The following is a 23,590-nucleotide window of genomic DNA, read 5'->3' as shown; positions in this document are numbered from 1 at the left end:
GCCAGAATTTTTTCATTACATTTTAAAAGTTCAGAGCATCCGAGAAATCAGGCAATGATAAGAGTAAATTCAGTTTATTGCACCATTCAGTCTGACCAAGACTGTATGAATAATTTACCTATGTGTGCACATTTTCTACAGAGATGAGCCAATAATAATAAAAAAAGCTATAATTTTTGACTAATTATGACTGTAAGGACTGTAAGAAGAAATACAAAGGAGGAAAAAAACGGGCATGGGCTTGGCAGTTTGTAACTGGAACAGTTTTCCATGCATAAGGGAAAATAGCAGAAATCCTTGTAGAGGAAAACAGGAAAAGGGGTTTTGTGTCTGACATCTTTGGCAGGGAAGCAATGGGAGAGGAACCTGATCAGACAGAGGTATCACCAAGTTAGGTAAAGCCTTGTGTAGCAGCAGCCCAGGGAATTCAGCACTGTTAGGTTAGGCAGAAAAAAATGGATCCTCTCGGTTGAGAGCAGCCCTGAGGAGAAGGACTTGGGGGTGCTGGTTGAAAAGAAGCTCAACATGACCTGGCAATTGGCACTCACAGTCCCCAAAGCCAGCTGTACCCTGGGCTGCACCAAAAGCAGCGTGGCCAGCAGGGATAGGGAGGGGATTCTGCCCCTCTGTTCCTCTCTGCTGGGACCCCACCAAGAGTACTGCACCCCAGCACAGGTGGGATGTGGAACTTGTTGGATTGAGTCCAGAGGAGGCCAAAAAGCAGATCAGAGGGCTGGAGCACCTCTGCTGTGAGGACAGGCTGGGAGAGTTGGGGTTGTTCAGCCTGCAGAACAGAAGGCTCCTGGGAGACCTTATGGCACCATCCAGGACCTAAAGGGAGCCTGCAACAGAGCTGGGGAGGATCTTTTTCCAAGGGCATGTAGTGATAGGACAAGGAGGAATGGCTCCAGACTGAAAGAGGGTGGGTTTAGGTTAGAAATAAGGTAGAAATTCTTCACTATGAGGATGGCGAGACAATGGAACAGAGTTGTGGGTGGAAGTGTTCAAGGCCAGGTTGAATAGGGTTTTGAGCAACCTGCTCCACTGGAAGGTGTCCCTGCCCGGGACACAGGCTTGGAACTGGATGATCTTAAAGGTCCTTTTCAACCCACACCTTCCTGTGATTCTGTGGTGCTATGGGCTGTTGTATTTTTAAAATACAACATAAAAGTAACATTTTAAAAATTAAATAAAAGGGTATCATTGTGATTTGTCAGGTTTGTGCTCTTCATTCTTAATTTTTTTTTAATCTCCACCTGGGAAATATGGATGAGGATACAAAAGGAACACTTTGTCACATCTACAATATCTGTTTCTTGGCAGCCAAGATTTTCACTCAGTTTCTGGAGGTTTTAAATTTAATTTTGAACTGTGAAGAAAAAGAAACTCATTCCAGGTGTAATATTATTAGCAGTAGTGAATTTTACACTTGTGAATATACTTTCAAAGAATATATTGTTAGAGAAGTGCAAAATTAAAGCCGTTGTAACATTTTGTTTTTAGCTTGGCTCACTGTTGTTTTAAGATCTTCATCCATCTTAGGCACTTTGCAGATTTAGGGTTATAAAAGAAAATAAAGTATTGAAAATGGGATTACCTATTAGTACAGAGTGGTGAATTTTTGAATATCTATGTGTAATGTAAGTATGGAGGGGTAAATTTTTATCATATGATGAAGTTATTTTGTCTGAAACTAAAAGTAAATTAGAATTATGTCTCAATTTCTCTCATTGGGCAAAACATCACAGAGGGAAGAAAATGTGCGTGTTTTATTTCTAGCGAGGCTGGAAGAGGTAGTCTTATAAAAGCAGGAGTTGAACTAAATAGATTTTTAAAATATTCCTCCACTGTGATGCTCTGACTCAATAACCTGGGTCCCAGTCTTAACTGCAGCCCTAGGTTTTCTCAGCGTTTTGATATATATTTAAAATTCAGTCAGGTTGCATGCAAAGCACTTACATTTTGTGAATGTCAGGTATGAGTGCCTGTAAGGTAATAACTGCACCCACAATTAGCTTTTCCCTGATTCCTTCCAGTTGCCCAGTGTTAACCCTCAGAAGACGTGATGCTGATGCTGATTTTGCAGCTATGATATGTATATATCCATTTGTTTGGTGGATGCAATATATCTGCCCCTGAAAATGCAGCTCCCTGTTTTGGACTTGGAATTTCCAGGCAGATAATTAAAGTAATCTCGCACCTTCCAGCCTGCACCTGCCACTGTGTGAGAGCTGCCCCAGCTCAGCTCCCCTGATCATATTCATGTTTGGTCGGCAGTGTTTCATGGCTAATACAAATTGTAAACAGGCTGTAAAAGCTGAAGCATCAATGAAGCCTAGCTTTAAAATTGCTGGAAGCTAAAGTTTTAAAACTGATACTGCAAAGTGAAAAATGAAATTTAACCAGGCACTTTGGTGAAGGAAAAATAATTTATTGGATGTAAGATGAAAAGCTGTGAGAGTAAACATCAATCTCATCTTAGACACATGTCATTGATTGATGTTTGCTCTGTGCTGCTGCCTGGAGGTAAACTCTTTGAAATAGCAAAATAGGTACTTTATCTGTCTGTGGATAGGAGCACAGTTTGTTAAGTTACTGCTTTTTTGAGACCCTGCTACATCTTTATGTTCAATCAAAGTGAAAACAGTAAATCAGAGTAATTGCTTTACCCCATGGCATTCCTGTTTTTAAATGGGAAAAAATACTGTAAAAATCCTCAAATTAACTTCTGCTGTTTAGGATAGACAAAAAGCCTAAAAATAGCCAGTTGTAACCTAGGAAGGTATTTTATTGATTATGCTACTTGTTCATCAAAGGCAACCCCTTTGTTACTATTGAAGCAATAGTTCAAATACCATTAGAGAAAATATTTAATGCTCAAAAATGTAAGGTTGCCATATGTTGGAGTTCCCTATACCCTGCTATCAATGAGTTTCCAAATAGATACCAGTTATGCTTATCTGGAAATGGAACTGGTACCTAGAAACTGGCCAGCAAAAAATATGGACATGGACAGTGAAATAGAAAACACTACTATGTTAAGGACAGCAATTCAGCAAGCAAGAATTGTAACCTCAATTGTTGTAATTAAATCATTAGAGTTAAGACTATTTTCTAAAAATGTTTGGGGCTGTTGCCTTTACAGAGTCTCAGTTGACTTGTCCTTTTGAGTTTTAAAATATGCCACAGATATAGGAATGATGGTACATTAAAATTCAGAATCCAGTTTCCATTCTGAATTGAATTTCATAATCACTGTCCTGCATCAGGGTTAGACTGCTTTTTTATGGTGTTGTGTAAGTTTTTCCTTTGACTTACTCTATTTAGCTACTTTGGCATAAATGTAGTAATTCAGAGGAGAATTAGACCATTAAATATTTAAGAAAATGTCCTCACTTCAGCCTGAAATTTAGTATATTGATTTGTGTGCCAGATTAAAATTTGTGGGGAAATGTTGAGAATAATCAGTAAACCATCTTAAAATTTATTTTCTTGAAATATCGCCTGTTTTCCATGGCTTTGAAGCAGTTCTAACTTTGTTCATAATTCAAAAATGACCATGTGCTAAAATTTAATTTCAAAGATGTATGTGTCCTTGCAGAAAACTTGTTCACGGGTCTAGGTTTATTCTTGAAATGCACATATCTTTTAGTCAGTTAGGGTACGGGTTGTGTTTTTGAGGTGGGGTTTTTTTTTGGTTGTTTGGAACATGATGAGCACTGTAGTGATCTGCACCCAGCAGCTTGGGGATGGTGTCACTCCCGTGACGCCAGGAGTGGGTGTTGTAGTCTGATGACGTTTTGATGGAGCTTTTTAATTTCATGATGGAAGAAGAAGGGTCAGTTTAAGAAAAGTTGGGGAGGTTGACAAAATCTGGGAAAGAAGCTCAGCCCTGGGAACTAGGCCTTTGCTAGCAAAGGACTGCCAGGAACCCGCAGGAACTGTGGATTTGCCAGTTTAAGAAATAGCTGCCTGTTAGCATGAAGCCATCAGCTCTGCTTTCGTAATTAATATGTCTAGACTTCAGGTTCTGAATGTTTTGTGCTAAGTGCCACAGGTAGCTGCCAAGGTGAAGGAGATCAGCCTCCTGGGTAAACATTAACTGCAAACAAACAAGCTACTCCTGCTAAATCTATATCGCAATATTTATGTGCATAGGGAGGTAGAAGGAAGATGAGTGTGTATGTGGGTATTGCAAAGCCCTCACAATTCAGAGAATAATGAACTAAGTCTTTGGACTGGAAAATTATATTGGAAGGTCTGGAAAGGTAAAGGCAAGATTGTAGAGTCCTGCAAATGATAAGTTCAGAAACTGTGGCCAGGTCTCTATATACATGTGGTAACACCTTCCTCTGTTATGCTGGTACAGCTGGCTGGGTCACAGCCCCTTTCCTTTTCCAGAAAATAAACTGATGCCCAGAAAGGGGAGTACCAGAAATCTCACCCTCAATTTACCTACCTGTGTCTTTAACAGCCTGAAAGATGACAGCTGTTAGGAGGATAGTGATCTTGTAAGAGAATAACAGTACTCTTCCAGAATCTCCCCTTCGTGATGCAGCAATTTTGTGGTTTCTGAAAAGGTCAAGCAGCATTGTTAATGCACACCATGTAATTCCTCTGTGAAGGTGCAGTGCTTCGTTTGTGGAAAAGGACATCTTCCTCTGAATGCAAATTTGGATGTTCCCAAACTGAGGATATGTTGGTGCACTGTCACTACCTCCTTATTTGCTCCAAAAAGTGATATAGTGTGCTAAAAAAACGCCCCAAAAACCCACCAAAAAACCCCAAAAAATAAGAAAAGAAAAGAAAAGCAAAAGAGATTTTCCAGCACTTAAAACTTTAGGCTTTTTATATGATTTCTTTCAGCTTAGCCTGAGACAACATAACTCTTTGGACTTTTTAGGAGATTAAATTCAGCCCCAGGTTTTCAGGTAAAATTATTGCTCTGCTCCTAGGCTGTCCCCTGAGCCATCTCTGTCTATTTCTAATTAAGGACTAAAGGAAACGGTTCCTTCTGATGGCAGGAGTAGCATGAAGAAAGCTGTGAGTGTTGCTGGAGGGAGGCTGGTGCCATCCCACCCTCCCATCGGGAATCAGCACTGGGAGCCACCACCACTCACCTTGGGCATGGCCAAAGCCTGGGGACCATGCAGGTGATCCACCAAAATGTATCACAGCAGATCAAAACTCATTAAACATACCTACTCTGAGAAGTTTAGCAATCCATTGGAAATCTGATCTGGCAAATATCTGAGAGTGAAATTATTCCACACATCCTGGAACAAGCAGAGAAGGTAAGGGTTCTGTCACTGAAGTGCTGGTGGTGTGCTGAAAGCTCTTTGAGCCTGAGACAGTGGCATTTAGAAACAATTCATTGGTATATCCGGTATGTGTCTTGGCAGTTCTTATGGCTGAGATAAATCAAAAAAGCAATGTGCCAAATATGAGATAATTTAATTTCTATAGTACAACCTTTATTCATATATAACTTCTGCAAGTGTTTGACTTGTTGCTCATGTTCTGGTTCATGTTCTTTAAGCATGAATTTGAAACAGATGCAACATTTTAAAAATAACAGTATACCATTTAAAAACTGTTAAAATTCAACCTTTTGGAATTTGACCTGTATGAAACAAATAAAAATGACACTGACTTTTGAGAGGTGAGTGTTTGCATGTTCCTGGGTTCCAAGTCTTACGAAACTGAGCATGCATACTACACAGATATATGCATATATCACTCACATATGTACACATGGTCCAATGAGGAAAAAGTCATGAGGTTTTCATGAGCTTGTTTTTCATGGCTTAGCTATTGAAACAAGACACACATTAAAAGGTACCTCTGGGATTGTTTTAAATTGCAAATTTAAAAAAAATAAAGAAGAAATCTATTAAAAAGAATCATTTTCCATTAACTGAAGTGTTTGCAATAAAGACAATTATAGCAGTTGGCAGTATTCTCTTTGAACCAAAACAAATAAATTTGGTGACATACGTTCAAGGAAATGTGATTGCTGTAATGTTCATGCAAATAAGGAGCAGCTTCACAAATGCTAGACATTTTGCCATCTGGTAGTACCAAAGGAACACAACTCTCAACTTGTAGCTCTTCCTAACTTACTGCTTATAGATAGCGTGTTAGGCATTGTCACACTGTTCTGCCATTTGCATAATCATTCTGAATTACTGCAGGTTGTGCATTGCATTGCCAACAGTGAACTCATTTGAGAAGGGGGTTCAGAGACCTAATGACTTGTATGTCTTCATCAAATATATCTCTGTCCAATAAAGGGATAAATATGTTCTTCCACTTTAGGAGTATCACACCAGTGAATTTTTAAATTTGTATGAGGCCTAGTGAAGAATGTTGCACTTGTTTACTTACTAGAAATTGGATAGAGACCAGTATTATAATTAATCTCAGGGAAGCTGCCCATCTCTATTTGGCTGCAGGCTAGAGTACAAATGCAAAGCATCTCAAAAGAGTCAAGAGATTCTGGATGGGGACACGTAGCTGAGGATGAAATTATAACTTGATCTCTTAAAACTCCAGAAAAACTCAACCTAACAACAGTTATTAAGCGTGGCAGAAAGTCTGGTTAAGACACAGGTGGTTGTTAACTGACTCATCTGATAGGAGTAGGCTCGATGGCACAGTGTAGTAACTGAGACCTCTGCTCTCACACCACTCAATGACAACTGCTCTGCCTCTGGTCTCAGCAGCGTGTGCAGCATGAGCAGCAGGTGATCTCACTCCCAGGAACCCATGGGGAGGCCTTCACCATTCTCTTCTTTCTGGAGGAAGGCGTTTTCCATGCCAAAATTCCATCCCTACGATCCCCTTATCATTACACTGCTTTTCAAGGAGAGGGTGTTGGCGTAAATAACATGCATTGCTCGTGAAAAATATGGGATAAAAGCCCAAAAACCCTCAACGACCTCTAAGTGGTTGTAAACAAGGTGGTGTTTGGATGCTGTCTCCAACCTGCTGTACTGAAACCCTGTGTTTCACAATGAACTCCTGTGTTTGAGATCTGTGCTCATCCCCTGGCATCTGCCCTCAGACCCATCAGAAGGCCACTCTGCAGTCCAGGTCGAGTTAGCAGCATCAACAGGCAAACAAAAAATTTTCTGTTCATTAAGTGACCGTTGAGGCATTGTTTTAAAACACTAATAGCATCTAACATATCCTATGTATTTTCAGCTCTCTCAAGTCTCAAATTAGATAGCTGTTGGCCTTTTGACTGCCTTGCCTGAGGCATACTAGGTAGCATCACGTGGGTAGCCAATGCAACATATGTTTTGCTAACTGGGAAGCTGGTTAGCAAGACAACGTTTATCTTATTAACACATGGTGCACTTCCATGACATTAATATATATTCCTACTTTACAGATTTACTGTGCCAGAAGAAAAACATTAGCTGAGCTAAGCAAAATAGGAATCAGCATACTTGTCACATTGTCCTGAAATAACATGTTAACTTTGTTAGACATGTTGGCTTCCTTTGTGACGAGAATAAAACATAATCAACTGAAACGTGTAAACCTGGAAGGTGTTGTTCTGTAGAAAATCAGAATAAGGATTCTCTGGTTTATGTTGTCATGTATTAAACTAGAGTTCTGAAAATAAAAAAAGGTAATTTTTATTCTGAATGCCTATATTGGAACTAAGATTAATTTCTAAAAATTAATGCTGTTGTGTAATGCAGTGATTTTATTTTGTCTGCAGCTACACTCTACTAGCCATACATACACTGTTGTTCCACTATTCATTTATTCATGTTCTGTGGTTGTGATAGTGTCAAATCCATCAGAAAGAGGAATTGTTTCAGTAGTAGTTTCACAACTTGGCTGATTAGCAGAGATCAGAAGAAGCAACCTAACTGTGGAAACCACTACAGCATATAGTTTTAACAGCTCTTTAGGGAACTGGTTAATGAAAGAATCACTACAGAAACACATCCATGTGAAAAAAAGGAGCATTTTCATACAACACTCAGAGGATATGTCATAAGTGGGAACATGTTCGTAATTTCTGTTTACTCACAGCTGTAATTACCATCTGCCTTAAGAGAACTTCTAGTCTTTGTCAAAGTTGCTTCGATATTTCCTTTGTCACGTTTCAAGCAGAGAAGTTCTGTACAGACTAGATCCTACCATGTGACTTCTTTTTTATTTTTCTGTAAGAATTTAATTATCTATTCTCTGTGTGAAGAAAACACCAGCATTCCCAGAGACCTGAACCTCCCCAGCCTACTTGAACTGGCGTTCATCTGATTCATGTTTGTGCTTATTTTTGCCATCTGTCTGCAACAGAGTTCTTAACTTTTAAATGCACGCTGGTTTATATGGTGCCCTCTAATTCTTAACTCTTAAAAAACTATTTCTCTCTCTTTTTTTTTTTTCTCCTAACTCCAGTGTCTATGAGCCAGACAGAAACGTGCTGCGAAGGAAAGAATGGGAGAGGAGAAATCAGGAGGCCCAGCAGGACAATGGCACGTTTAACACGAGCTATTCCCTCTTCAGTGAACCGTACAAGGTAGATGCTTCCCAGCTGGGCAAATCTTTGTTTATTTATTCCACAGTACAAAAATGTAGCCTGCAGAAGCCATTGTCCAGGTTTCATCACCCTCCCACGAGTGCTAGCTTCCCAAAGTTCCTGGAGAACATGCATGATTCACTCACAGTCAGGTTTTATATATATTTATATTTATATGTATGTATGTATATAAAGCTACTTCTAGTGTTTAGCAGCACACAAGAGTGAAATAAACTAGAAATATCCCAGCAATATTTGAGATGGAATTAAAACTAGGAGATGAAGGTGAAGGTATCCTGTTTTTGCAATACTTAGAAGAAAACAATTGTATAAGACTAATATGTGAAAGTCAAGCAATACTGTAAATATTGTGCCCTGGCCAAGGTTAATGCACTGAAATTTCTTTTCTTTTCCCTATAAGAATTACCAAGATAATAAGAAAATTTGTCTGCTATACATTTTTTTCCTTCACCAAAGGCAGAAGTAGCTTAGGAGTCTCAATTCCCTGTGTTGTTCCTCATGGTAACAACAGTTTGATGAGGCACAACTGTCTTTCATCAGTCCCTGTTAGAAGGTCAGGCAGGGCCTTCTACACTCTGCAGAAGATTGAAAATGGTGAACAGGACCAGAGAGCAGTGTCCGATGGGGGCTGCTCCTCTCCCTCGATGTAACCAATGACTGCCTGTACCTATCAAACCATCATCATATATTTTCTGCTGTGCCTTTCCAGAAACATCCAAGTTACTGTAACAGCCTTTACCTCCATACTGCATCACTTCCCTTGCGGTGCTTTAATGCCTCTTTCCAGGAGACCTATTTGGGACCTGGCACCTGGTTTCTGCTTTGACTTCCATGCTTGTGTTTTAATTCTTGTGCTCCAGGGTCAGCTTTTAGCTTGCTCTTCTTCCAAATTGTTGCTTGTATTTAGTCCCCAATAAAAAAGAAAGATCTACTACTTTCAAACCATGTCCCTTGAAGGAACACGGCTCTGTCTGCCGTGAAGCTGACCTCTAGCTGCCCAGATTTCAGATTCATTACAAAGGCATTTAGAAACCATATCAAGTGTCTTGAACTCCTCAATGACCTGCTTGAAAAGTCTACTGTGAGACCAGTCAAGGGCTAATCCATGGAAGAAAGCCTGGAAAGCATAAGTCAGCTGTGTCTTGGCATTTCTTGAGGGCTGTGCTGCAGTGAAGACTTAATGATTTTCCATTTTGTCCAGTCAAACAGACAACACACAAAAAGGACCTGGCCTTTTGCTGGGTCCCCAGTAGTATTTTGTCTGTGGTGCCTCAAGCTGGTAATATTGAAGCTCAAATCACTTATAAAAGTGGTATCACTTGGATTATTACTTCTGTGCCAATGTACTGACTGTCATGAGTGATGCGCCATGGACACACCAGTAGTTTCTGAGTTAGGATGTCAGAAGGCACATCTATGCAATCATGGTATAATTCTATCAGCTTTAATAGGAGTTGATGAAAAATCCTTGCTGTCTCTGGAAGGAGAGAGGATACTGAGTGGATAATCCTATGAGGGAACCAGAATAATAGCTCCATTCCTGCTTCCTACCTTTAAACACTGTGTCCCTATTTTGAACAAATGTGTGAAGAGGTCTTGCAGAAATACATCCTAGAGCTTTGTCAAGGAAACATGGGGAAAAGCAAAGCCAGGACAGTAGTGTAACTCACAGCTATGTTGGTGTGACAGAGTTGCTTGAGGTGATCAGTCGTTCTGATAGTATTGGACATCAAAACTTTTATCAGTGGCATACTCTGGATGTCATGTATACACTGGCAATGGACCATTGGGCTCTCTGAACTCAGCCAAGCATTTGTGAACCTTCAGTGTGGGGTGAAAGAATTGTGGCTTGGGCATTTTGATCTTACTGTGGAGAGAGCCTAACTGCAAAAGAGGAAACCTTTTTGCAAAAGCAAAACTGAAATCCACTTGTTCTTCCTGTAAAGATCATGCTTAACTTTTAGGGGTTTCCAGAGGGGAATGAAGTTAGAGCACACATTCACTGCAAGCTCTGATTAAATTCAGTATTCCTCTGCACGGCTTGAGAAACACGGGCTAAAGCCAATGGATATGCCATTCATAAGACCATATCTGAAAATCAAAGGCAGACTGGAAATCTCTTAAATCTTACGTCCTCTCTCACCTTGACATGTATCACTACTACTGTAACATTGAATTTCCTCAAAAATCCTGACTCTTCGGGTTGCCCCTTTTCCTGTTCAAAGTATCCATAGCAACCCTCTATGAAGGATTACAGGAAATCCAGTATCTTCTACATAAAATATCTTCTACAGGGCAGCAAAAAAGTAGGAAATTAGTTTTGGATATTTTCTGGACAGAATACCTTGCCCCATTAACTATATGAGTATTTTTAGTGAGGAAAAAATTCTGATGGCCTTCCATGCAGCCATCAGGTTTATTTTTAGAAGTGTTATATGTTGCCATCTTCAAATGCTTGGATTTGTCTTGCATTGCAGAAGAATATCAGAGCACTGTAAGCTAGACATGTTTGCACAGAATGCTTTTCCTACTTACGCATTTTGTGATCATGTTTTTCCTGTGGGAATGCTTAAATAAGACCAGCAATATTTCAGAGAAGATAATAGGACAAACTAAAGCTCATAACAAGTTATCTCAGATCCCATCATGTTCCCAAGAGGATGTAGGTGAACTCTCCTGTATGAGATCAGCTCAACACAAAACCTCACCTGAAGCCTCCCCAGTGCATCTTGAAGGAATAAACAGCACAGACCAGTTGTCAGCATATGCCATCATACCAGTTTGTTGCAGTTATTCTTGTGGTTATCTGGAACCTCTCAATAGAAGATGTCTATGTGTGACCTTCACATCACATCCATGTAGAAGACAACCTGATGGCTTCTCTGAGGTATTGATAGTCTACAAATAATCTGCAATTAGGCTTTTGTTTCCTTTCCATCCACAGAGCAGCCATCGGCAAAAAAAACAGACCTTCTTTTAGGGAAGTTGGTCTTCTTAGGGGCAAACCCTGCACACAAATTTGTTTATGTTCATGGAGCTGGAGGCAGACGGGTGGAGAGCTGTCCTCACAAGATGTCCATGATGTGGGAGACTTGTGGGTGCCAGGGGCCCCATTCCATTTGGTGGTCATTGTTGCCATGCTCCTGGTAGGGGAAGAGACCTCATATACACTCTGGCTGCAGATTTCCTGCCATAGAGGGAAGCTGAAAAAAAACTTGTCTACAAGGTATCCAGACAAAGTGGAGGATCCAGTGAAGCATAAAGAGATGCACTGGGTAAAAGGAAAATTTTCTCTGCATTCTGGAACACAATTCTGCTGGTCAAGCAGATGCCCAAGTGTAGAAGTTATTTCATTGACTTCAGTAGACATGTGAGTGCATCTCCAACCTTCTTCCTTTTCAGATGTCTGTGATGCTTTCCACATCATTAGCTTCATTAATAGTTTCCTCTTCTTTAGGACATTGATGTGATTCCTGTTACGTGAAGGAACACCCTTTTTTAAAGTGGTTTGCTCTCTGTGAGTCAATGCTTCACATTTTTTTCCATAGCAGCTTATTATCTTTGTGACAGTAACAGCCTCATGTGCAGAGGGAAGATCTGTAGCAGTTGTAGTGGTTGAGCCTTGAGCCATCTTACTCCAAGTTTCCAATGCAATGTTCTAGATGTTTCATGTTCTTCCCTTCGTACTCCCATTTCAGTATATATTTCTGATATACATATTTAGCTCTGTTAGCATAGTAACAAAAATATATCAGCTATGTATAATGTATTTTACAGGTACAAGGTAGTGTCCTTGAAATTTGAGGGGGAAAATTCAAAGCAAAACAGGACTGCTTCTACTGTTAGACATAAGAATGCTTCCACTGTAGACCTCTAAAAGTTTGCATGTGACAATCACAGCACTCATTTAGTGTGCATTTTTGCCTGGGTTCACGTTTTCTACTAGGAAGCCCTAAAAGAAAAAGATTCCAAACTGAGGACTTTCCCTTGAATACCTCCCCTTACATACCCCAGTTTTCCAGAGTAACTGATGTGGTTGCTACATCTTTTGTGTTTTTAAATGTAACTTTAAGAGGATCTTCTCCACTTCCTTTACTCCCTTCTTTGTCCTTCTTTCTCTTTTCCTCTGAAACAGAGAGTCTTGAGATGAAAGCTTGGCCTTCTGAAACCAATAAGAGTTTTCCCATTCAGACTCCATGTCTGGAAGAGAGAAAGGAGAACTCCACTGCCTCATTACTGTCTTCCTCTGAAAATATAAAGCAAAGGACATCACACGCCTGAATCTTGGCAGGATTCAAAAAATCTCTGCTGCTGTAAAAATGCTAATGATACACCCTTTTACTTACAGTGGCTTTTTAAAGCAAGAATTTTAAGTCTTTTCCAGTATGTTTTATTTGCTTGTTTTATTTCTTTGTGAAGCTTCTGCCTTTTCAGTCAGGAAGTAAATGGATCATTTTTAAGACAATAATTAATCTTAAAGGGGAGGAAGGGTGGTTATAGTCCCCTGCTATGCACAGCAAGCACTGAAAAATGTGAAGAATTTGGCAAGGATTCTGTTCACCTTTTTTTTTTAACAAGAGCAGAGTGCCCTGGAATGAGCACCCTGTCAGAGCATTTTCAAAGAAGGGACATAATCTGTACTTTTCCCATTTCCCACAAGCTGTTTTCGAGTCACCTCAGAGCATTTGGCTGGCTTAGACTGACAAATTCATTCAGTGCTTGTATGGGATGTTGTGTGGCTTCCCAGATGGTTATGAAAACTTAGGCAGGCAGAGGAAGAAATTGGGAATGCAGTGTTTTCATTCATGACTTGAAGGAGAGCTTGCATTGGGCTACAGGAAAAGTTTTATCATGGTCAGATTTAATCCAAACCATTCTGTGCAGTTGCAATAATAAATTTTCCAGTTTCCAGGTAATATACTTTAACTACAGCGTGATATCAGTGATAGATTTCTTTTTTTTTATATACTCTAAGGCCCTTTATAGCTTTTCCAGTTCAGGGTAGATTTAAGATGTTGACAAGTGTCTTCAGAGACAATAAGGATTTTCGATTTCATCCCTCAACGCTGCTGCTGAATAAGGCAGTCTCACTTCAATACGGATTTCAGCAGAAGCATGCAGGGAATTTTGTTTTTCTTATGTTGACTGTAGCAGAACACTCAACTTTTGTTTTGCAGACTAACAAGGGGGATGAGCTTTCCAATCGCATCCAGAATACATTGGGCAACTACGATGAAATGAAAGACCTGTTAACTGACCGGTCCAACCAGAGCCATCTCGTTGGGGTTCCGAAACCTGGGGTTCCTCAGACAGCTCTCCCCAAGGCTGATGAACATCTTATCGCAGACTCAAGACCACCACCTCCTCCTCCTCCTATTTCCAGCACTACTTCTTCCACACCAGCATCCCTAGCTGCCCAGCAGAGCAAAAGTACCACGATGGGCTGGCAGAAGGCTGGCCATAATGCCACTTCAGATGGGCAGCAGAGAGCAAGCAAACACGGACACCGATCGCTGGAGTCACACAAGGGTGACTTCAAACTGGCCAGCCAAAAATCCAATTTGGAGAAACTAAAACGCTATGCATCGAGTCCCACCTCCTCCTCTTCCTCCTCCTCTTCCTCCTCCTCTTCCACCTCCTCTTCCTCCTCCTCCTCCTCCTCCAATACTGCCCAGCAAAGCTCGCTGAGGGCCACATTAGGAGACAACATCAGTAGAGTCCAGCAGCCAGCGAAGCTCAGTTGTAGCTCAGAAGGAGGAACCCAAGTCCAAGAGAGGCCAGCAAAGCATGGTGGAGGGCACTGCGTCCAAAACTTCCCACCCTCTCTTGCTTCAAAGCCCAGTGTGGGTCAGCAGAAGCCAACAGCTTATGTAAGGCCGATGGATGGTCAAGACCAGGCTCCTGATGAGTCTCCAAAGCTGAAGTTACCAGCAGAGACAACCAAGTCATATCGGGGAGTGCCTTCCAGCAAGCCTGATTCGGCCAGGACCAAGTCAAAGATCACCAAGTTCAGCATTCCTAAGCAAGAAGAAGTAAGTGTTTTTATATTTCTTATGACAGACCCCCCATGGATGGATGGATGGATGGATGGATGGTGTTTTATTGCACCTGCCTCTTTACATATTTTTAGCATATTGGTTGGCATGTTGATTTTTTTGGTAACACTGATATAGTATATTGCAAATAGCAGCCTATTTAAAGATATCTCAACAGCAAAATGCTCATTGTCTTCAGGATCAAAACACTTCCTACAATGGTACATTTTCTAGTAGTATATATTATTTCACTGACTCTTTCCTGAGCACTCATCTGTAAAACCTGGATAATTTTTTTTCTAGGCAGGTGTATTGCTTCTTACTGTTCATATTTCATTGATTTCTTTCTTTGGCAAAGATAAAATGATGTGCATGTGACCAGAAATAGCTCTGCCATCCTCAATGTCAAAGTAGTATCACAATCTAAATGAATTACGTACACAATATGAAATCTGTGGAATAGATGAGAATACAGCGATGAGACTCTCCTTTTAGTTAATAGTATCTGTTTGTGTTTCAAGCCAATTTCTGAGAACACTGAGGTTTCCTTCTTAAAGAATTTCCGTCTGTAGAAACCTGGTGTAGTGGGTTGACTCAGTACACCTGGCTATGCTACAAGTATGAGAATGTGTCTGAAAAAGCTTTTAGACACATTTATTTATCAGCAATAGATACAAAACATGACTGCTTGGACTTACTGTATATTCATTTATTTCACATTCCTTTTATGCCAGGAGGACACTTTGCTTTACTACTTTGACTGAGATTGTCTGTTTTTTGACTATTTGGTCTTTTTTGATGGGAAGGAAGTGATTAGTTTTGGCAGAATAAAGGGTGATTTGTTTTTTTTCAAGGGTGTATTCAAAGGCCTGTATGCCAATACAAAGATGGTCACATCATCTTGTGCAAATTGATAGATCTCCCATGACTTCAACAATTTATAGTATTTATAGGACTATAGGACTCTATTTGAGAGAATCACTGTGATTTTCTCAGAGAAGAGGCAATGATTGTTTACTCTTTTTTTGACAGCTGTGGTGTGTCTTGCGATGTTTTTAGTCTTAAAATCTTGTTTCTGGCATTGTTAAAGGAGAGGAAAAATCTAATTTTTGGTGGAGTTCTCTGGCCTCTTAATGCCTGCTTTTCAGAAATGGAGTTGATTCTTGTATTCCCTTTGGGTTTAGTTTGGGAAAGAAATCTCTCTGGAAGCAATTATTTCTGTGATTTTTCTCTAAGTGAAAGTTCCATCAGTTCCAAACAACATGTAGGTGATATGTTGTTCCTGAAAAGGAGTTGTTTTAGGCTCTTAAGCCAGATCTTATAAGCAAATTTAGCATTCACAAACTGCTGTAATTGTGCAGATAGATCAGGTAATGGCAGATGTAATATCCATTTAGCTATTATTACCTCTTTCAGACTTGTGCTTCTATCTGCAAGTGGGAAGTGTTGTTAGAATTAAAGATGCCTGTGGCAATTATCTGGCTCTTTCAAATTTACCCCCTTCACATGTATGCAATACTCTAAGGACTAGTATGGGAAGGAGTTCTGATAGGCAATCATTTGTTTGTCTGAAATTCAGGATTTACCATTTGCATTCCAAATTTGTCTACCTCCGGAAAGAAAAATTTAATTTGTTGTATGTAATCCCTGCTGCTGCATAAGCATAAGTTTATACTGCAGTTTCTAGATGAGGAGACATAGCTGAGATCACTTTTAACTTGTTTAGCTACTGATGGCAATGTAGACTGTAGTAGGAGAGAGTGGACTACAGGTTACCTACTAAAATACTAACCAATTTCTCATAGATTTTATGTGTTGCAGTATTAATGAAACAGTGTTTGATAACAGAATATAAACATTCAACTGGAGTTGAAGGAGGTGGACCAAAAGCATGCTTGGTGTTTTAAAAAAGATTATTATGAAAAATTATGGACCAATTTCTAAGAAGAAAAATAGTAGGTACTATAGGTGTTAGAGTTTGAAACTGGAGCTAATGAAAGACAATGTTTAGATTGAAAAATCAGTGAAAGACAACTGACTAGCTATTTTTCATTTATCCTGATATTTTCTTTGTTGTAATTTTTTCCATTCCAAGTGGTACAAGCTGAAACTTGTAACTCACTGGTATTGCTGCAGGGAGAAAAATTGACCAAGACTGAAACTTTTTTATTCAGTGTTGCCTAATCCACCCGCTCTTTGATTTTCAGTTGGACTTCTTTTAACTTCAAAACGGTTTTCCATTCCTATTATTTGTATCATAATTCTTCTAGTAGAGTTGTGTAAGAATTCTCATCCTTTTTTAAAATTTCTGCTATTAAACTCATAAATTTTCTCCTTTACATCAAATGTTTGCCACCCCCTCTTAGGGCCAGAAGTTTTAAGCTGCTTGCAGCACAAAAGCTGCCATGTGAATGTTTTCAGGCAAAACGAGGCCTCTGGTGTTCAGAATGAGGTTAAAGGTGTTGGCCAGGACAGACCTAGTATCCCTAGTGGTTGTGGGAACAGTAGAGATGTCATGTAGGATGACTGTGACGGAGAGCAGGCTGGCAAGCAGGCTGCAGCAGTGCCTGGAAGCTACATGGAAACAGAAATGAGAGTGGCAGAAAGCTGCATAAGAGCAGCCAGGAAGGAAGGAGAGGGGCAGAGGGCTTGGGATAGGGTATCTGAAATGCTGGTAGTGAAAGGAAGCTCCATGTCTGCTGAAACAAAAGGTGTATGGCTGAGATGGGCTAGACAGGGCAGCCACTGGGCTCGTGTAGGCAGCACTGTGAGACCTTCCTGGCTCCTGGTCAGCTTGCTGTCCACCAGAACCCCCAGGTCCTTGGCTGAAGAGCTCATGTCCAGCCTGTATTGTTGATGAGGTTATCCCTCCCCTTCCTTAGGAGCTGGTATTTCCCTTTGCTGGAGTCTGAGCAGTTTATCTAATACCAGTTCTGGGGTCCCCTACCCAAGAAGGATGTGGAGGTGCTGGAGCAAGAGGAGGGACACTGAGTTGATCAGAGGGCTGGAGCACTTCTCCTGTGAAGACAGGCTGGGAGGGTTGGGGTTGTTCATCCTGGAGAAGGGAAGGCTCCAGTGAGACCTTACGGCACTGGATCTAAGGGGAGCCTTCCTAGAAAGCTGGGGAGGAGCTTGTTATAAGGGCATGGAGTGATAGGACAAGAGGTGATAACTTGAAGCTGAAAGAATGTAGGTTTAGATTAACTATTGGAAGAAATTCTTTACTCTGAGGATGGTAAAACACTAGAAAGGGCTGCCCAGAGAAGCTGTGGATGCTCCATCTCTGGAAGCGTTCAAGGCCAGGTTGGATGGGGATTTGAGCAATGCAGTCTAGTGGAAGATGTCCTTGCCCACGGGACTGGGGTTGAAGTTAGAGTATCTTTAAACCCTTCAAACCCAAGCCATTCTGATACCTGTGCACTTCTATTTGTGTTTACCAGCTTGAAAGAGCCATCAGTGGAAAAATAAACATAATTAAATACAGTTAAGCTTCCCTGTAAGGACTGGAGAACAAGTAGCAGTCAGACAAAGTGTGTGTGTCATCAGCAGGATACAAAACCCTCTTCTGTACATCTCATGAGGTCTTCAGAGAAACAGGACACAGAGTTGGCTGCAGTACAATTATTACTCACTGGAAATAAGATATCTTGAATACAAATTATAGACTATTACTTTTCAATACATGTAAAAGGTTGATTTTTAATGCAGTTCAATAACTCATTTTATATTTTTAATCAGTTTTGGAAAGCCTTCAATACCTTGACACAGACTGAGGCTTATAAATTTTTTTAATTGTTTTAATGAGAATAATTTGGATAGACCTGTGTGTAGAAAGGTAGCATTTACTCATTTGGGAATTTAATCTTTAGTAGCCAGGTTCATCAGTGTTAATTAGAATCCATACCCAGCCTCCTGGTTGTTCCAAAATTATCATACTGCTCTGTAGAAATGATAGCTCATCATCTCAAGTCCTGGTATTTCACATTTTGAACTACTTAGAAATTATATTGCTGTAGGTAAAAACCCACTGTATTGGATAAAAGAGGAGAAAAATTTGATACCAGGGTATAGAGGAAAAGAGGCAGGGAAATCAAGTGTCTCTCTTTTCTAAAATGCTCTTGAGTAAAACAATAAGAAAAACCTAGGGTGGCAAAGCATATTCTTTATATCCAAGTTCTGTTTTTGAATTTCATCTCATAGGCTGCATGCTGCTTTTTTACTACATTGAAGAAGCCTTTTCTATTGTCCTTTGCTTACTTCTCTTAAGGGTTATAGAGAAAACAAATAAAGGTTTGACTATGAGTCTGATGGTAAAAAGGAAGATTTGGTTTTGTTAAATTTGGAAACACACTTATGTGGAATGTAGGTAAGGTCATCATGAGGACATATTCTTTCTTTTTCACTTCACGGAGTACTTACACAATTTCTTCTGCCGCCAAAGTAATGCACTATAAATCAAAGGTTGAATTTAGGGTTTTTTTGTTTGGTTGGTTGGTTGATTTGGTTGAGGTTTTTTTTCGTTTGGGTTTTTGTTTTGTTTTAATTTTTGCCCTGATCTTAATCAGGCAAATTCCCATTTGCCTGGGTAAGATACTCTCTTCATTGACTCTCCTTTGAGTGGCTATATATAGATATCAGCATCTGGCACACACGCTAGCAAGTGTCCTTTGAATCTGCAATCTTTTTTTTTTGCTTATCAGCTCTGTCCCCACATATTAATGGACTGAAAAAAATACCTCACAACTCTTTCCTCTGTCTGAAAAAAACTTAACAATTTGTCCCCAGTGTTGGTAATTTGATCAAAATCAGAAGAAGATCCATGTATAATAAGCAGTTCCATTCTAGTTTAAAATTGAAGATGCAAGTTCGTGTGCCTCTACATTTCATTTGAGAACAGAAGGTCCAGTGAAAACTAAATAGGGAAGATAGCTATTTTCAGCTCATGCTTCCTCTGGAAATACCACATATCTGGATCTGTGGGACAGTAGAGGGGAAACAGTATCTCATGAGGAAGGAAAAGGGTTTAGAGGAGATCTGAGTAAGTGCTTTTCCCCAGAGGCACAACACCACATCCCCCTGGCTGCAATGGAGCCTGTTGAAGTGTTGCAGGACTAAGAGTAGAATTTAAGTTTTTCTTCTCTACTTCCCAGGGCGTTCAACTCTGGCCCAGAAAGGCAGAAATGAAAATAAAAGTGCAGTCAAAGATGCTTTTAGATAAAAAGGGAGGGAGAGATTGAATGCATTAGTGAAAGGGTCCAGACTTCTTCCGGCACCATTTCAGGATGCGCCCGAAGAGGCTGAAGACATAAGCACAGAATTAAATGTGTTGATACTCCTCTACCATTTATTGACTTCACTGAAGAATTGCAGTGCTTGAGGAGCCAGTTAGCAATCACAGCACTTGAGTACTTGTAAGTATGAGCCGGTTGTAGATGTTTTCTTTCCCAGATGTTCATGCTGCATTTACAAGAAGACACAGATCAATTCATCCCTGTAATGGTAGCACTGACCTTCCCCACAAATAAAGAATGTTTTCCCACGTTAAACAGGAAGAACTGCACAACAAGAGCAGTGTGGTGCAGAGATCCCTGCTAGTGGTGAGTTATTCAGGACCTTCAAGTGTGTCTGTGGGAGGGCTGTGTGTTACTGCCTGTATTTATGTAGCAGAGTTCAACAGAGTAGGACTGTGAAGAAAGAGTGTATTAAATAGAGTGGTATTGGAAATACTCTTAACAAACACAGTGGAGACCACAATGTGAAGGGTTGGGGTTTTTTTGGTATAATTTTCAAATTGTGACACAAGTTTTGCCTTTCTCGCATTCTGCAGTCTCAAAGGCACACGACAACTGTGTGTGAGGGCAGCTTCAGTGAACACAGTGGGCCTAATCTCTCTGGTTATTCTTCCATGACAGCTCTTTTAGTAGGGAAATGCTATTTAGACGTCTTTACTTTACTTTTAGAGCTCCCTCCTTTTCATGCTTCTACCCTCAGTGAAACAAGTTTCTCTTTTGAATTAATTGTCAATATTTTTTTTTTCTGGGACAGCTCTAGCTAAATTTATCTATAGGTTTTTAAAAATAAAGAATTTAATAGAATAATAGTTTCTAAAGTTTTTTGTATGGATTGATTACCATATGGTATGTGCTGTGTGTTTGTTGCTGTGGTCAATCACTTGTTCCTCATTGTTTTTCGTTGGTAGGATGACTATGATCAGAGCAAAATACCTTGAAATTAGATGTAAACTTATGATTTTCAAGGATATCCCTTAATGCTTGCACGTGGTTTTTTTGCAAGTTTCTCATGAGGTTGTTTTTTTCTAATTATTGAAAACATACTTGAGCAGTTCATTCGGGTCTCTCATAAGTCAGATTCTCCCTTTGATAAAACTGGTCTTTCTATCTTTTCAAAAATTGGAAAAGTAACCACTTTGGGAGTAAGAAAAGCTCAGTGGATGTAAGAATATGATTAATTGTGAGAAATTTGTCTTGCCTTTTAGTTTTTACCCCCCCGAGTGGATGGCTTGGTTTATGTGGATGGCTTGGTTTATGAATCAGCTCTGGAGCTGATACAAGAGTGCATGCATAAAAATGTCCACAACCCTGTTTAATTGCTTCTTTAGTTCCCTGTGGTAAGCACTAAAGTTATTGATGAAGGAAATAAGATTTCTGGAATTACAAACGCCAGATTTTAATTGCACATTTTGTCTGATTTTTTTAAATCCATTGTAGCGCTTATGATGATAACTGCATGTAATAAAAGTCCTCCTGACCAGAAACAAAGTAGTCTAATAGATGTTCTTTGTAAAATGTGCCTGAGAAGACACACAGTATTGCTATCACTTTTCCACCTTTGGCCCCATTAGCATGGATTGCTCCCAGGCCTGTAAGGTATTCAGCAGCTGAGAAAGCAACCTTTCTGGACGTGGTTGCAGGGGCTGTGTGCTGTAGCACGGTGCTCCCACCAACACAAGAAACTGTCCCCCACATGAAATTTTGGCTGAGCATCTTCTCCCCATCTGCTTCATGGCTTCTTAAACAAAAGAGATAGTCAAGGTACAGAGAGAGAGCAAGGGTGGGCATGCTGTGGAATTCAGATTACCAGTGAAATACTTAGAGGGGCTCTATTTCCCAGACCTCCCATTGCACAACACTGGAGCGTTGTGTCAATGTGCAGCCAGGTGAGGAGTCCAAGCCCTTGCTGCTTCTGCAGTGTACTTATATTAATACCAGCTCACATTCTCCTTTCCAATAATTATAGCAAGGTAGGGCATTTCTGTCTACTCTTCATCTTCACAGCAGTCTATAAGGGATCATGTAGGATGCAAAAAGTGGTTTGAGATATTTTAAATTAAAAAAAATCCATTCAAATTAATTAACTTCTTTGTTCTGTAGTTTCCCAGTTTTTCATGAATCAGAATGACATGAAAGTGCTACCTCTGAACATACTCACAGGGGTCAGGTATGACTGATGAGCAAGAGAACTAAAGGAAAATACAGTGAGCTTCACAGATCACTGTTAATTCCAGCTAAATAAATAATGTAGATGTGCCACTTGATGTATAAGGTTAAAGAGGTCAGATCTCCAGCAACTGTCAATTCATCCAGCCAGGCCAGAAGCAGTTACATTCTTTATTATTGGTCACATATTCACATAACAATAAATGAAGACAAATATACTTTTAGACATGTGCATGTTACGTACTTTATTCACACTGTGTGTTGTAAAGTTCTCGTTTCTGTAGCACTTCTGAATATGGAAGATCTATCCCTGTGGTATCACAAAATAGCTTCCTAGAAAAGTAATTAACAGGAGGGTGGGTTTTTTTCAAGTTCAGAAAAGATATATAACGTAAGCATCTGATTTCCTGTCAGTCTTGGTTAACTTTGTATGAAAATAGATAGCTTCCAAATTAAAGCAGGCACCGGACTGTCTGGAGAAAAATGCATCTGTAAAGAGATGTGTACATTATATATTCATGTTGTTCCAGATCTCTTAATTATATTTTATATATAACAGTCGCATGTTCTGAAATATGGTGCCTTTTTTATTTCATGGGTCAAAACCAGCATGCCAGAAAGGCTGAGGTTGCTCCTTACATAGTTTAGGGCAAGTATTTCCTTTCCGAAATTTTCTCATACATTTCCCACTTTCTTCCCCATCAGCATGTTTCTCTAAGAAATGAAGGCATGATCTGAAATCGCTTTTCACCACGTTTTATTCAGAAGATAAATATACAAAAATAATTTAAGCCAGTGAGCCACAAGGTCAGGAATATCGAGAACCAGCATTTTCTCTCAGAACCAAAAATTGCTATTCGTACTCCTCTGCATTTACTGCAAATGGCTGTAAGGGAAGCTTACGCAGCTAGAAAGAAAGGAAAACCAAGAGCATTTCTTGTTAGCTCTCATCACTGACATATGTTTAAGGAGAGATGGGATAGAAGATTCTGCTTTTTAACTTCTTTGAAATGAGATATTAAAGGTGTTTTTTTTTTCTTGCACAGGCTAGAGGTCATTAGTATTCAAATACCAGCAGCATAATCTATTGCTAATCAAATCTTGATTTATTTAAAGGTTGTACAACTGCAGTCAAATACAGAGGCAGGTACAATTTCAGGTGACTGCTGAAACTTTGAGATCTGAAGTAGAAAAGGGGAAGACAGTTGTGAGATTATTGATCACAAATATGATCAAACCGAGTATTAATACAAAGTGTATAAAATGATCATGATTTGGCAGTTCTGCAAAATTTTCCAAGAGGCCTTTTCTTATTTTAATCACAATCTCAGGGACATCTGATATAAGAAAGCATATTATCAGAGACATCTGATGCAATAAAACATATTAGCTGGGTAATTTCTGATTTCATGGAAGTAGCAGCCCATAGCAGAAGTATGCTGTCTAGAAAAAAGGCATGGGATGAAGGACCAAGTGCAGTGTGAGAAGGACAGTTGGGAAAATGCCATTAGCCATTAGATAATAAATTGTTTTCC

The 23,590-nt window shown here is 39.8% G+C and overlaps 1 protein-coding gene across 2 annotated transcripts in view; it reads left to right on the top strand.

Annotated features, from left to right (window-relative positions):
* AFF3 (ALF transcription elongation factor 3) overlaps positions 1-23,590 on the top strand; it is a 322,998-nt gene that overhangs the window by 41,388 nt on the left and 258,020 nt on the right. For both annotated transcript variants that reach the window (XM_088160033.1, XM_088160032.1), the window contains exons 2-3: positions 8,422-8,542; positions 13,741-14,595. In XM_088160033.1, the coding sequence (XP_088016159.1) occupies positions 8,422-8,542; positions 13,741-14,595 (976 nt within the window). The remainder of the gene's footprint in view (positions 1-8,421; positions 8,543-13,740; positions 14,596-23,590) is intronic.

This window comes from Sturnus vulgaris, chromosome 2 (genome assembly GCF_052056855.1).
Source record: "Sturnus vulgaris isolate bStuVul1 chromosome 2, bStuVul1.hap1, whole genome shotgun sequence".
NCBI lineage: Eukaryota > Metazoa > Chordata > Aves > Passeriformes > Sturnidae > Sturnus > Sturnus vulgaris.
The sequence above is the reverse complement of the archived record's forward strand: the minus strand, read 5'-3'. Positions and strand labels throughout refer to the sequence as shown.